The following is a 14,339-nucleotide window of genomic DNA, read 5'->3' on the forward strand; positions in this document are numbered from 1 at the left end:
CACGGTAACCCTGCATATGCTTACCTCAAACGCTGGCGGCATCGGTAAACGGAGCGGCGGGAAGTCGCCAAACGGGAATCGTCGTCGAGTGCCCGTGCAACGCGCTTACTCAGGTTTTACGCTAGTTGAGCTGCCACACGTTTTTCCTCGTCCGCCAGAGGCACATATTGTTCGAAGCGATTCACCTCTTCGAAGGTCGGCGGCCAACGCCGACGAGAAGAAACCCGATGAACTATTCGTTTAGAATAATGGATCGTAGAATAATGTAAATTGTGTGTATGCGTCTGAATAAACAAACCAATGAATTTATTGAATAGGCCTCTTCCGCGGTGCAATACCAAATATTGGAAAAGTACTTCTTGTCAATAACAGCGCACGTGCTAACGGTGCAATTTTTAGAGAACAGTTTCAGCCAGAAATAGCAATGACACTACACTACCTATCCTACATTAACTATTCACAAACTATCCACTATTTGTTTACTTTTTCTATTTTGGCTATTGCTTTTCTCGCTTCACCTCGCTACAATACGAGTTTCGATCGGAACTCTTACGCGGTGGTCGACAGTGTAAAATTTCACATGAACACCGAAACACAAATTCTGACAGGGACGCGACGTCTGCAAGACCTCATGAAATCCGCGCTGCCAGATAGCACCAAGAATTCACACTAAATCAGAGTCTGGTACACTTCGCTTCGCAGTGCTCAATCTGGGATTTTTGGGTACCTTCATGCGAAGATGAAACAACTTTTCGCTCAAAACCCCTTTCCCTAAGCCTCCCAAAAATTCATCAACATTCAAATCTAAAGGAAATGATAGGTACGAACTACGCGCCAGACTTCGTGTGTTTCTCATGGAATTCTATTTTACGTAGTCAGTACAACCTCACTCGGCTGTACTGACTACTAGATGGTGATGCTGGATAGCGACAATATTTATTTTCCCGATAGCTTGTTCTTTAGAACTTACTGTGGATACGAATGGAACATAGACACTGAATATGTGTCACAATGTCCAATCGCTGTGGTTCTAGATATTGTATTACAGGTGTCTCAGTCTATACTCAATTGACGGGCCACACTTCGGCATCTCTCATCTGAGTACCCCTGTTATGTAGAACGGTCGCACAGAAAATTCCGAGCAGCAAAAGCAAGACACGAAAACGACGTCTCACCGATGGCGGGCGACATGGACCTCGCCCCCGGTGGCTGGGGTCCCCCTCCGGGGCCAGGCGCCCCCGGCGAAGGCGTCGGCCGCAGCGGCGACTGCTGGGGCGCAGGCGGCGTGCCCGCGGCGCCCCGCACGGGCCCCGCTGCGGGGCTACGGGCGCCCCCGCCGTGCTCGTCCTCGGAGCCACCGCTCAGCTCCTGCGGAAACAAGAAGGAAACACGCATCAGTCTCACAGCCACCACTCACCTCTCCACATAACACCTGCACGTTCAAAGCGACATCGTCAGACTCGCGTAAAAGCTAGCGGGTCGGTTCCGGCCCAGCTGGTTACGTCAACCCACCTAATGGACAGCTGCCTGTACCAAACCTGGTTCTCAACACAAGCTGCAGAACGATATGCATGGATTAAACCAATACTGAAACACCAGTAAATCTGAAGATGGTTAGGGAGTAGTTTACGTCACTGATTGTCGTCTACGTAGGCGCCATCACGCAGCGGCGGCACTGCTCTATGACCGCGAGCAGCATGTTCCAACTTATATTGGGCGCGACTGTACGTAAAGGGGGCTGCCTGTACCATATTGACTTCATGTTTGACATGGTCGAACGTAGGTGGCGTAAACGAAGTTATGAATGCGAAAAAAGCTTTTGAATACGACAGAGCAAATGAACGACAAAATAGAATGCAAACAGCCGCAAAAGCACAGTTGGGACGTTTTCTGTACGATACATGAGAAGACTTGGGATCAGTAAATAGGTGGCACAGTAGTAAAGCTGAATATCAAAATATATTAAAAATTTAAAAGCCGTAAAATAAAATGTCCTAACCCAGGAGCATAGAGAAATATTGGCTGCATATTTGAAACACCAAGCAATACTTTCGGTAATTTATCTGCACCAACAGCTCTAACTGAAGCCTGCCTTATTGGGAGTGGTGTGTTGACAGCCAATTTTGCGTTGTATCCCTTCCGCCTCACCCGAAGAAAGCGTTTCAACATGCACCGCCGAGATCAATGCGAACCACGGGTCAAGTCTGAGCGACACAAACACACAGAATGAATCCGCCGTGTTACATACAGAGTTCTGAAACACACACACACACACACACACACACACACACACACACACACACACACACACACACACACACACACACACACACACGCGCGCGCGCGCGTGGAGCTTTTGATTCGATTGTCTCGTGAAACCAGAGGCTTTATCGCTGTCTCCGTCAAGCTGTCAGTCAACAGGCGAGAAATATATCATTCTAGGCGATCGGTCTAGATACGTGAGGTTCCGGTGCACCGGAGATGTCGCGCTCCAGAATCTCCCCCCCCCCCCCCCCAAAAAAAAAAAAAAACATGGAACTCGTGAATGCGCCAAAAGAAAACGTAGCACGTTCGGTCCACGTCGACGACGCAGCGTGCATTCAATATAAATTTACGCAACGTGAGAAGGGTCCGAACGTAGAGATCCAGAACGTCTCCTATTATTTGTTGTTGTCACTCGTCCATTTCGAAACCCATTTCTGTGGACAAGGCGCATCGCACTTTGGCAGTTCTTGCTCTTACGCCGCGCAGCATCGCCCCCCGCAAGTACAAACAAACAAGCACGCGCACCACCGCTCACCCATTTCACGCCTGGACGCGCTTTTCCCATCGCTCGAACACCTGTCCGGCGGCCAGCGAACCGTCCCGATCAAAACAGACGGCGTGGTTAAAAGAGTAAACGAAGAAAAGCGCATAATAAACACGACCGACGACGGCAGCGGGGAAAGCCCCATAACGCCGCATTCTCAATCAGGAAACGACTTCCCAATTACGTCATCGAGAGCTGCTGCTGCCGCTGGTGTGGAGGGGGGGGGGTGAATTCTTCAAACGCTCAGGGCACGCACGCCGTGGCACACAGACGTCGTCTCGCGGTGGCCGAACACGAAAAAATAACAACCCAGATGCCCGTATCCGCTCAGCGGTCGAGCTCCGCCCTCATAAGAACGCGCCAACCACAAGGAAGCAAAACAAAATCACAGCGCGAGCGCACACACACAGATACCCGAGCAGAGTCATAAAAAAACAACTAAAAGGCAGTAGAACGCAAGCAAAGAAGAGCAAGAAAGACATGCCCGCCGCTCACGACAAGAGCACAGACTGATGCAGAAGAGAGAAGAACGCATGAAAGGAAAAAAAAAAACAACTACAAAACATCGACAAAGAAGTGGGTCTTCCGTGCTCCGGAGGAGGAAACGGACGCAGCGCGCGCATTTATTATTTCCCCATTCTTATTGTTTATTTTTTTGCTTTCTCGACCGTTACCGTACCGCGAAAGCGTCGAGCTCCCCTTCCCGAGTTCGAAGTTACTGCGTAGCCAAACCTCAACGTAACCCCTTCCTGCCGAAGCATTCATGCGCGCACGCTCAAACACCATCAGCGTCCCCTGTTCGCAGTACTCCTCCCAAACATTTTTTTTTTTGTTGTTGTTGCTGTTCAGGCTTCGCACTCCCGTATCTCGGCAGCGCGCTCGTAAATGATCTATCTGCCCATTCGCTATTTTCGGATGCGGCCAGCCGCTCTGGCGTTGTTGGCTTTTTCTACCCCCCACCTTTTTTGAAACAGATAGCGACAGTGTTGTCCGTTCGTGTTTAGTTCTTTTGCCTTTGTTGCCGTCCCATCTGCACTGAACTGTTTTTTTTTTCCTGCTCACCGTCAACTCTTTTCTTTCTTTTTTTTTTTTTGCGTGTCGATCAGTTCTTTCGAGCACTCGTCCAGGCCGTCCTTCGATCCTCGGACGGCCTTGCGGAAGCCGGCGTGAAATATCAGTCGCAATGAAAACGAACCGCCGCGCAGACAAGAGAGGCAGCAGATACACAACGCCGACCAAACAACAAAGAACGGATTTGCGAGGAGGAGGAAGGGGGGGACTCCCTCAGATAGATGACAACGCGAGATCTGGCCAGTATAAACGGTCCGCACGCCTCGCTTCTTCGCAAACAGAGCTAATGATCCACCAGCACTTTCTCGGCTAAGGCAATTTGCGTCCACGCTGAGATAAAGAGGCTATCCTTCCTTTGTTTACGATCACCCATTACGAAACCACCCGGCGCAGAATCGAAACATTCTGCCGCGATGACGGCTCTTTTTTTTTTTTTTTCCCCGGAGATTGCGACACAAGATACACACAGTAGCGACAGGCTGCTGTTACACAAAACATCGCTTTCGTAAGATCAGCAGTTAGGTGCAGCGAATCTTCGCATACCGACGGTTTAAAGCAGAAAGGCAGAAGCGTCGGGAAAATAGTCTAGGTTTATATAGTCAAGAGTCCGACGGAATCCCGTCTGGTCGGGGACAAACATAGTGAAAAATAACAAATACAAAAGCGCCGAGCAAGGTGAAATACACAAAACATGAAAAGACGTTTCGGTTCCGCACACAGGAGCCTTGTTCACACTCTAGGTTTGCCGTTGTTTGAACCGCAAAAAGCTCTACTTCGTAGTGTTCGATTGATTGGATATCCATCCACAAGCTAGCACGTGAGCCCGACGAACCAGCTAAGAACGGTTTCTCCGAACACTTATTTTTAAAAGTTCCGCCACGGCCTACACCAACAGACCACTAACATCAGAATACATGACCCCTATTCAGGATTATTCGCATCACCCTGCCAAAAACATGCCGAGAATGCCAACACAGAAACGCACGCAAACACGCACGCGAGCGCAGACCACAAAAATCGCGATGACTGACGGTTGCTTACTGCACAGAACCCTGAAAGGCCCACCCAATGCTACAGCTCTGCGTACTCTACACATCTGGCAAATGTGAAGGGATAAAAAACAACAACAACAAAACACGACGTGGACAAGAAAGAACAGAACAAGCTCTGTTAGTCAGCATTAGTCCTCTTATCCTTGCTACTTGTACCAGGCCACACACCAACTAGCTCAAAAACGCGTTTTATTACCGGGCGAATCGCGTGCACCAACCCCGGGGGGTCGAAATTATCCGGAGAACTCCTCGCAGTACGGCGTCTCTCGTGGCCCGCGTTGCTTTGGGGCGTGCAAACCACACAAGACCCGAGCTGAAAAGGCGCGCCCGTTCCCGTCCCCTGCGGCGCTCTCGCGCCCAAACACACCGCGTGAGAACGCGCCTCACTCGGGAAAATGCCAACGCCGTCCACGCACCGGGCAACGTGACACGCCCTGCCACCAATCTGTCAAACCAAAGCACACAACTACCTTCTCGGGACAGGGTCGCTCACGGCAGAGCACGTGAGTGTACACGGAGTGTCGGCGTCCTTGGGAGCCAGAATAGATAGGAAACTGGTTGCGACTATATAGTGTGTGTGTAGACAGCTAAAGATGTCACGTATTGCATGATTCAAACGAATTAAAGTGAAATATTGACTGCTGGCTGTCACGCTGTTTCAAAGAGGATGCAAATGGATTTCATCACCATCACCACCACCGCGCGCCATGTACGTACAAACAACATATCTCTTTCGGAAAGCGATGCCAGTAGTTCCAGCAGCCATTCCGGCAAGCACGCTTTCAGGAAGGAACGCGCTTACATAATGGCAGAAAGGGTGGATTGGGGGGGGGGGGGGGGGGGCTGAAAAAAGCAACATACGCCATGCCATTTCTGCTTACATAAGAGACACCGTCGGTTAGTGGCATTTTGAGTGCGAACGGGGAGTGGGAAAAAAAAAATATAACAGATAACTTCGCCAGGCCAGCGACTCGGGCATGACCCGCTTCCTCCGCTTGCGTAACGGCACGAGGAGTGCCAAGCTGCCACAGTACTTGGCGCAGTAACACAAGTGCATATGAAGCCCTCTTTATTGGCACAGAGACTTGCCCGCGAATGTAACGCCCCGTTTCTATTCCTTCGTCACGTCAAGCAGAAAAAGGAACAAACCAAGTGGGCGGCGTACTTCTCGAGTCACCGAACTGGAGCCACCTCATTGATAAACATCTTTTGACGGGTTTCGGAAGAACATCCAAAAGAGCGAGCGAGATCATTCGAGCCTCGACGTCACCAAATCACATTTCGGCTGGGAGAGAGCCACGACTGAGCGTAACCCGTCAGCGTAGATTCGGATTTGCTCCCAAGACACTGCCCCGTGCACATGGTGGAAGCTTAGAGAAGGCACTGCGACGCCGCCCGACAGTCAGGACCACGGCGATTCATCTAGGCAACAAGCTTTTTTTCTAAACAACCCCGAAATATCGTGAACTTGGTGCACGGATAGATACGTTTAAAAAAGAAGTAATTATAAACTGCTGCACTAATGCCAAAAATGAAACTATTTTTTAACGTGGGCAACAATCCGTTTGACACGTAGAGAGAGACGACTTTACGAACAGGTCAGCACGTGATCACGTTGTGAAATGTCCCATCAGTAATTAACGTTTCTACCTGGGTCCGATCGAGTGCATTCAATTACGACAAAAGCACAACGACTTCGCGTTACTACAAAAGCACAATGTGCAGGCCGCCCAAATATCCCGAAGCTCACCATCGTATTCAACGCCGGACCGCAGCTGGGGGAGGACGTGTCGAGAGGAGAGTACGTGTTAGTACAAGGACCAGCAATTCCATTCAACTTCCCACTTCCTATCTTCCCCGGAAAACCTCATGCACGGGCGAGTGCTGTCGCATTGAAAGAATCCCGCATCAGAATGTTAAAGGTACTCGTATTCAAATCGACTGGGCGGGCGCGCGCGCTACGCTAACAAATCGGTAAGTAACTGCGCAATCTAACGACCAGAGAAACCTCCTCTTTCCGCCACCGAAGAAAGGGCTGCGCAAACACGTCCGAATTCCCAAAGAGTTCCGTGTCATACATGTATATCCACCGAACCACCAACGAGGTGTATATATGGGCAGTAAACAGACCCGAAAAAGACGCTGGGGGCGACAAGTGCTTTACTACCGAGGAATGAACGAAGAAAGGAAAACGCCACGCGTCCCTGCGCGGCAATTAAACGCGCGCGTCCAATTAGCGGAAAAGCGACGAGCTCCTTCGCAGGCGCCAATTAGGGAAGCGGCTCAATGCGCCCCATTAATTAGCCAGCGCGACCGCGCTTTCACCGCCGATACGTTCTTGGAAAAGGCGACATACGCGTGGGGAGGGGACGCGCGCTAAACCTGATCCCCCCCCCCCCCCCCCAACGACAACACCCACAACTCTCGATTTCATCGGTCTGTCGTACTAGGACAAAACGTGTCTACAGTCTTGTCACCGTAGTATAATCCTGTCAACTATGTCGACGCGGCTGAGGCTCCGACACGGTACAAATTGGCACCCTTGCTACGTGGACAGCCCTCGTATACGCGTTAATTCATCTTGCTCAGCAACGACGAAGCAAGCGGTCTGAGCGTGCATGAGAGAAGTGGCGGACATCTACGCCAGCTTCCCTTTCTTTCCTCTGACGTACACACTCGACAGCCGTTATCGAGCACGAACAACTCCCAATATAATACGCCTGGCCGCTTCCTCGATGGAAAGAAGGCACTCACGGCGACGGAACGGAAACGCGGAGATTCGCTCCGCGTCTTCACGGTGACTACTCCGATACAGCCGACGCTCACATCACTAGCGGCGCTACCGCTACGCTCCAGTTGTGGACTAGACGCGGTGCATCTCCCCTCCGAACCACCACGGACGCGTAGGACTGGGAAAAAAAAAAACAAAACAAACCGATCGGGCCAGACCCACCAACATATGTGAGGCATTGGTCTATGCCACTCTCGCGCATTTTTTGAATGCTTGTAAAATTACGTCAGCCGGCGTAAAGTTGCGCCGAAGCGGTTAAGATGCGCAAGCGAATAAAGCTAGACGGTATAACTTTCAGGCCTGGATATTCCTGGCAATTTGGGAGCGTCATCGAACAAATATCGATAGAGTTGTTTCAATCAATCAAACATGACCGCTCACCAATTCCCTTAGGAGAGGAGCAGCACGCGTGCAACAAGCTACAAGACCGCGCCATGCGTGCCACACTCGGCCGGGGCACATAAACCACGTAGTCGCACTGTCCCTAGAAAATCCCCAGTTCACTGTTTCAGTTGCTAGGCTGCTTTCTTCCCCTCGTGTGCTGCGATTGTTGGCTGCTCAAGTATTAGGAACAAATCAAACAGATAACCTTAGCGGCTAAAGCTGAACAGCACACACTATGGTAAGAGGTGCCCGAGACGAGTGGCGAGACGGCCGTTGTGCCAAGCTGCCAGAGAAAGACGAGCTCGGACGGCGGAGTACTTGTGCAACGGAGACCGGATGCTAGCGGCGAAAGAAGCACGCCCAGAGTCGACGACGATGAAAGGGAAGTCTCGCAGGAGCTGGCCCGGAGTCCCTTTAAGTAAGGCGGCACAGAAAGGGTGAAGCCAATAGAGAGCAGCGCGCGAAGGAACTCCCAAGAAAGGCAGGATGCTGGAAAAGACGTCTCTCTATCGAGCAGTAGCAGCTTCATCTAGCGGAGAAGCGCACGACGCTTGGAGGCGGCAGACGAGGAGGAGGCGCTAGCTTCAACCGCGGCGCGAGTTAAAACACACAGACACACAGACACACACACACACACACACACACACACACACTGTCCAACACGGCTACCTTAAGTTGTGGCGACTGTCACGCACTGCCAAAACACAAGAGCGCAGACACCTGAAATGGTAATTTTTCGCTCTGTACGCCAAGTCAAAAACAAATTCAGGAGAGGGAGGTGGGAGGTGCCACTTCCTGCTTACGCCAGTGCCGTTGATTGATTGATATGTGGGGTTTAACGTCCCAAAACCTCTATATGATTATGAGAGACGCCATAGTGGAGGGCTCCGGAAATTTCGACCACCTGGGGTTCTTTAACGTGCACCCAAATCTGAGCACACGGGCCTACGACATTTCCGCCTCCATCGGAAATGCAGCCGCCGCAGCCGGGATTCGAACCCGCGCCCTGCGGGTCAGCAGCCGAGTACCTTAGCCACTAGACCACCGCGGCGGGGCTACGCCAGTGCCGTGTGACAAGGGTAGCCACAGTTTCGATACCGATCCAAAGTAGTGTTGTTAGTTTTCGCATTACACATCATCCACGAATCATCAAAAACAAAACTAAAATAAAAAAGATGACGCAACCACTATCCTTGATTTTGGTCAACGAATGTCGCCAACGAAGGGCTTCTTGTTATTGCATTCTGCTACATGATAGGCCATGCTGGCTACAGTGACAACAGAAAATAAGACACGGTCGCACTTTGCGCTGTGTTGTGTCGAGTGAACCTGTCGCGCTATTGTGACACGTCGTTCCTGTTTTTAGCGTGCGATACTTTAGCGTAAGGTGCCAAAAAGCATAGTTCCCTATCAGTACACTAGAGGGAACGCTGACGCTAGTGTCTATGAGAGCTGCGACGCACGGCACTTCAGCCAACGTGGGAATTATGGGTAGTACACAAATTTGCGTAATTTTCATACTTCCAGATCCGTTTGGCTTTGCGTGGCTTGGAGCGGCTTTGTCACAAAACGATAATCGGCAAATGTTTAGCAGTGAACGCTTCATCCCCTTTAACCTTTTAGGCTCACCAATTCAAATCGGACAAGAAGGGCATAGCGTTTTTTTTTTTACTCGAAACAAAACTAAGCCAGCAATTAACAAGGGCACACGTGCCTTCGAAGCCCACAAGCACGAAGCCTAGGCAAATCTGTGTACTGCCCATCATTCTCACGGTAGATCAACGATCGCAGCGCGCGAGTCCCCTCTAATAAACTTTAGAAAACTCCGTGCCTGGCAGTGCCGCTCGCACCTCGGCGTTCCGCGTGCACGGGTGTATTCCCGTGGATGACGTCGTGTACCGTCGCCCCGCCGAAGCGAATCCCAGGGGCGACGTAGAAACGCGCACGTGGTTGATGAGATCCGGCACTTTCAAACTTGCCTGCTCGTTCGGAAAGCGATATCAAGGCGGACACGTTTATGGTAGCGCGGCGTAGCAGAACGCAAGCAGGACATAAAGCTCGGAATTATTTTAACTTTTGTGCCATGATCGATGCATCGCAACGAAAACAGCACAAAAAAATTAAAGCAACCCACACAACTCAAAGTACGTCCGCCTGCCTGTTTTAAAATATTTCCCGTGTAGCGACAATAAACTACGCGGCCAAAAAAAAAAAAAAGTTACGCGTAAAGATTTATGAAGCACGAAGAGCAAGGCACCGAATCGGATAACGCGAGAAAACAATGAAAAAGAACGAAAAAAAAAACAATAAAGAGAACGCAACGCAAGCGAAAAGGGTACTTCAGAACATTCTTAATCCAAACGCGAGAAACAAGTCCTAAACCAGAAACGACCACGCATATGCGGTTGAGTATATGCACGACTTCTCTATTTATCCGAGTGGGAGATGTTCGCCTATGGAAGGAAATTAAGACGACGACGACAACGCCGTCAAAGTTGACAGGAAGAGCACGACGACCCCAGGTGTCAGTACAGAAGCCCTCGGACGACCAGTTTCTCGGCTGCCTCCCAGCGAACCTTCAAGTAGACTTGATCTACTTTCACAAGCGTGCGACCGATTACATCTATCCCTCTTCCAAATTGCAGGGTAGTAAACAGAACGTGCTTTCAGGTTCTGGCTAACCGCCGTGCCTTCTATTGTTTCTCTTTCTCTCCCCCTTATCTAGCCGGGACACGCCGATCGAAATCAGCAGACATTATATATTTTCACTACAGCGCGAAAACTAAATGATATGATAAATGCCCACATAGATTGATAGACGATTGTTCATAAAGATCAGAGACGAAAACGCCGTTAGACTTGGAATCATTCATTTCTTAGGGGTCGGACAGCAGGGGGGGGGGGGGGGGTTCTTCCACTACAAGTCCTGTTTAACATTTTATCTGCTTAACTATGCTGTAAACCTCACGCAACAAAAAGTGAGGCCAAATCTACAGAAGCGCTCGCGCTGTTCCCCGCGATTCACTGAGGAAGTTTCTTCACTCTGCAGATGTTGGATATTTATTTAAAGGGGCCCTGAAACACTTTTTTGAGTAACCATGGAATTAATTCACTGGAAAAGCATATTACCTCACAAATTCAACGACGCAAAAATTTTAAAAATACGTCCAGTATGAGCGGAGTTACAAAGATTTGTCACACGCTGCAATTACATTCTCTCTTCTCTCGTCCCGACGAAAGCACTCGAAGCTATAGAAATAGAGCAGGGAGGGACGGGAGGGGCAAACAGAAAACGTCACTCGCGCCTCCTGACCTTCAGCACCCCTTTTTTTTTTCTTTGAATACGCGGCTTTGTCAGTGCGATCGCGCGCGCACCCGTAGACAAGTGACGGCCTCTCGCGGCGACCTTTGTAACAACCGAACGCGCCATGTTCAAATCAGCCAATGGCTGATAGATGGGTTTACTACGAAATATTTTTTGGGCTTATTCAGTGATTTGTTGAGAGGAGACAATGCTTTTTTTAGCTGACTTTGATAATTTATTGTGACCTTCAGGTCCTATGCTCTGCTATATTATTTGGCTCGCGTGTTGTCGGGAGCTTCTACTACCGATCGGCATCGTTTTCTGACCATGCTCAAAAAGTGTAGCTAGGCCCCTTTATGTTTTGCGCGGGAAATTTCATTCCGAACCATTGGAATTATTATGAAGCAATAAATGAACAAATATGAAATGAAGGGTTGATCCACCTATTTGTTCCGATTGCATAGAACATTGAGCCTACATTGAACAGAATCATTTTACGCCTCAGAAGGTTGCAAGCTGGTCAGTAGGCAAGCTCGACTACACACAGCAGAGACATATTCTGCTTAATACTCCCTACGCATGCATTTGATAAGCTTCGGCAGCACCCGAGAAAGGTCAGGAATGTTAATCAAGCACAAGCTCGGCTGGCGACCCTACACGAGGGAAGATATTATGTAAGACTGAAGCAAAATGACAAAAGTAGATAATTAACAGTCAGTGCTATGACAGAGAACACGAAAATACGCAGGTAGTTAAGAAATGCTCGTGAATTCCGTACGAACTGAAGTAACACAACGGAACTATCGTGGTATTTTGTACATGCAAAGCTAACTGTAGGTAGTAGATGCATCAACAAAACTTAAAAAAAAAAACCCTGAAGATAGTACATGACTCAAGAAAACTTAATCTGGATCGTCAAACCTGGACACATTTTGGCACAAAACGAACGCAACAGGCGTGTAATATACAATGTTTCAGCATCATGATAATCATATAATTAAGATGACATTGACCACAAAAAAAAGGGCAGGGGGTACGAAAAACGACGTTTAGGCTCCCTTCCCTTAACGGGAGCATTTGTTCTCCATGAAAGCGAAGACGAGACACTTAACCCTAGTGAAACGATCCAGGATATAACGAAATATCGGTTATAACAAAATAAACAAAAAATAGACTTGCAACAAATGGTGTTAGTAATATACTTTCAAAACGAATTTTCGTATACAACTCACCTAACTTATTTTCGTGTAAGATGCAAGTGTGTCATATTGAAGTATGAGTGTGTTTACGGACTCTTAAAATATAAATGTAACGCAAGCATATGGCTCAGATAAGAGGGACGGTTCATTCTGACGTAAGACTGACGTCAGCTGCAGGCTCACATGCGAGAATTGTCCACCTCAAACAACATTTGAATTTTTGTGTGTGTTTCACACACACAAAAATGTGTGGCGTGCTGAAATGTGTGGCGTGCTGAGTATGTAACCACCACCACCCCTTCAGGGTCTCTCTCTTTTTGTGGAAGAGAGGTGGGCTCATAGTCCAACAGTAACACAACACCCACGTAGGAAGGAGCACGCAAAATGATGGCGCTCACGCCATAATGTGCCGGGTGTTTTCCGACAACTTTCGAGACTAAAGTCACGTACGACGCACGCAACCAGTGAGAAACGAAACCAAAACCGGTTAACACGCTCTTAGGGTACGATAAACTAGAGATACCCACACGGGCACTGACCGTCAATATGTGTTTATACCAGGTCTATCATTTTCATTTATCGCGGAAAAACGGCGAGAAAATGTCTACACCTTTGAAGAGAAGCTCATCGGAAAAAGTGTGCAGGTGTATCGGTCTTTTGTTACTACCTATGATGCATCTGTGGTGTCCATGCCCCGAAAACAAAACAGTTATGTTTTGATTGATATGTAGAGTTTAACGTCCCAAAACCACCATATGATTATGAGAGACGCCGTAGTCGAGGGCTCCGAAAATTTCGACCACCTGGGGTTGTTTAACGTGCACCCAAATCTGAGCACACGAGCCTACAACATTTCCGCCTCCACCGGAAATGAAGCCGCCGCAGCCGGGATTCGAACCCGCGACCTGCGGGTCAGCAGCCGAGTACCTTAGCCACTAGAACACCGCGGCGGGGCAACAGTTATGTTTTCACAGTTCCCAAAAATTTATGTCTGCTATTATTAGGAGTAATAATAGTAGTAGCCGCAGTAGTAGTAGATAGAAGAAGGGAAATGTCCAATTTCTCGCTGAGCTTCGAGTTAAAGTGCAATATGCAACCAGCACTCAATATATATATACACTTCGGCTGGTGCTTGAGCATATGACCGCCCTTCAGGAAACCTCCTTCCACTCCTCGTAGAATTCTAAGCGAATAGAGCTTTCGTAAAGCGTGGACTTTTCCGAAACGCTTCTAAACACATGGGACTCGTCGAGTGGCGCTGCAATCGCTCCGACTCGGCCATGACCGACCCGCATACTTCGGGCGTATCCACGTCAATGCGTTTGCACGATCCGCATGCTGCGGTTAGTAACGCAAGACAAGTAGGATAACAAAGGAATATCGAGGCAAATCCCAAATACGCGAAAATCTTACATCCGCGGTTCTCGTATTCATGAGCGCCTTTTAAGCGGGCAAGGTCGGCGCAAACGCAAGACTGAAAACAAGGCGGAATAATGAATACATCACACGAACTGAATCAACAAACTGCCACGCGTGCACATCCTTAGTGACAAAAAACAAACGGCTGGTAGTTAATTTGACCGAACTAACGATTAACACAGTCCAGTAGCAACCAACGAAAATCCATCAGAGCCGTTCAACCACGATACACCACTAAATTAACCATTCGCTTATCAGAGCAAGAAATAATCCCGACACAGGGGAGCTCATAAACGCGGTAAAGAAACAT

At 49.0% G+C, this 14,339-nt stretch overlaps 1 protein-coding gene across 1 annotated transcript in view; it reads right to left on the reverse strand.

Moving 5' to 3' along the window:
- Positions 1–702: 702 nt before the first annotated feature.
- Positions 703–14,339, reverse strand: part of LOC142793804 (uncharacterized) — an 82,557-nt gene continuing 68,920 nt past the window's right edge. Inside the window, exon 3 of the mRNA XM_075885811.1 lies at positions 703–1,368. Coding sequence (XP_075741926.1) covers positions 1,111–1,368 — 258 coding nt within the window. The 3' untranslated portion in view covers positions 703–1,110. The remainder of the gene's footprint in view (positions 1,369–14,339) is intronic.

The sequence above is a fragment of the Rhipicephalus microplus genome, unplaced genomic scaffold (genome assembly GCF_043290135.1).
Source record: "Rhipicephalus microplus isolate Deutch F79 unplaced genomic scaffold, USDA_Rmic scaffold_336, whole genome shotgun sequence".
Classification (NCBI taxonomy): domain Eukaryota; kingdom Metazoa; phylum Arthropoda; class Arachnida; order Ixodida; family Ixodidae; genus Rhipicephalus; species Rhipicephalus microplus.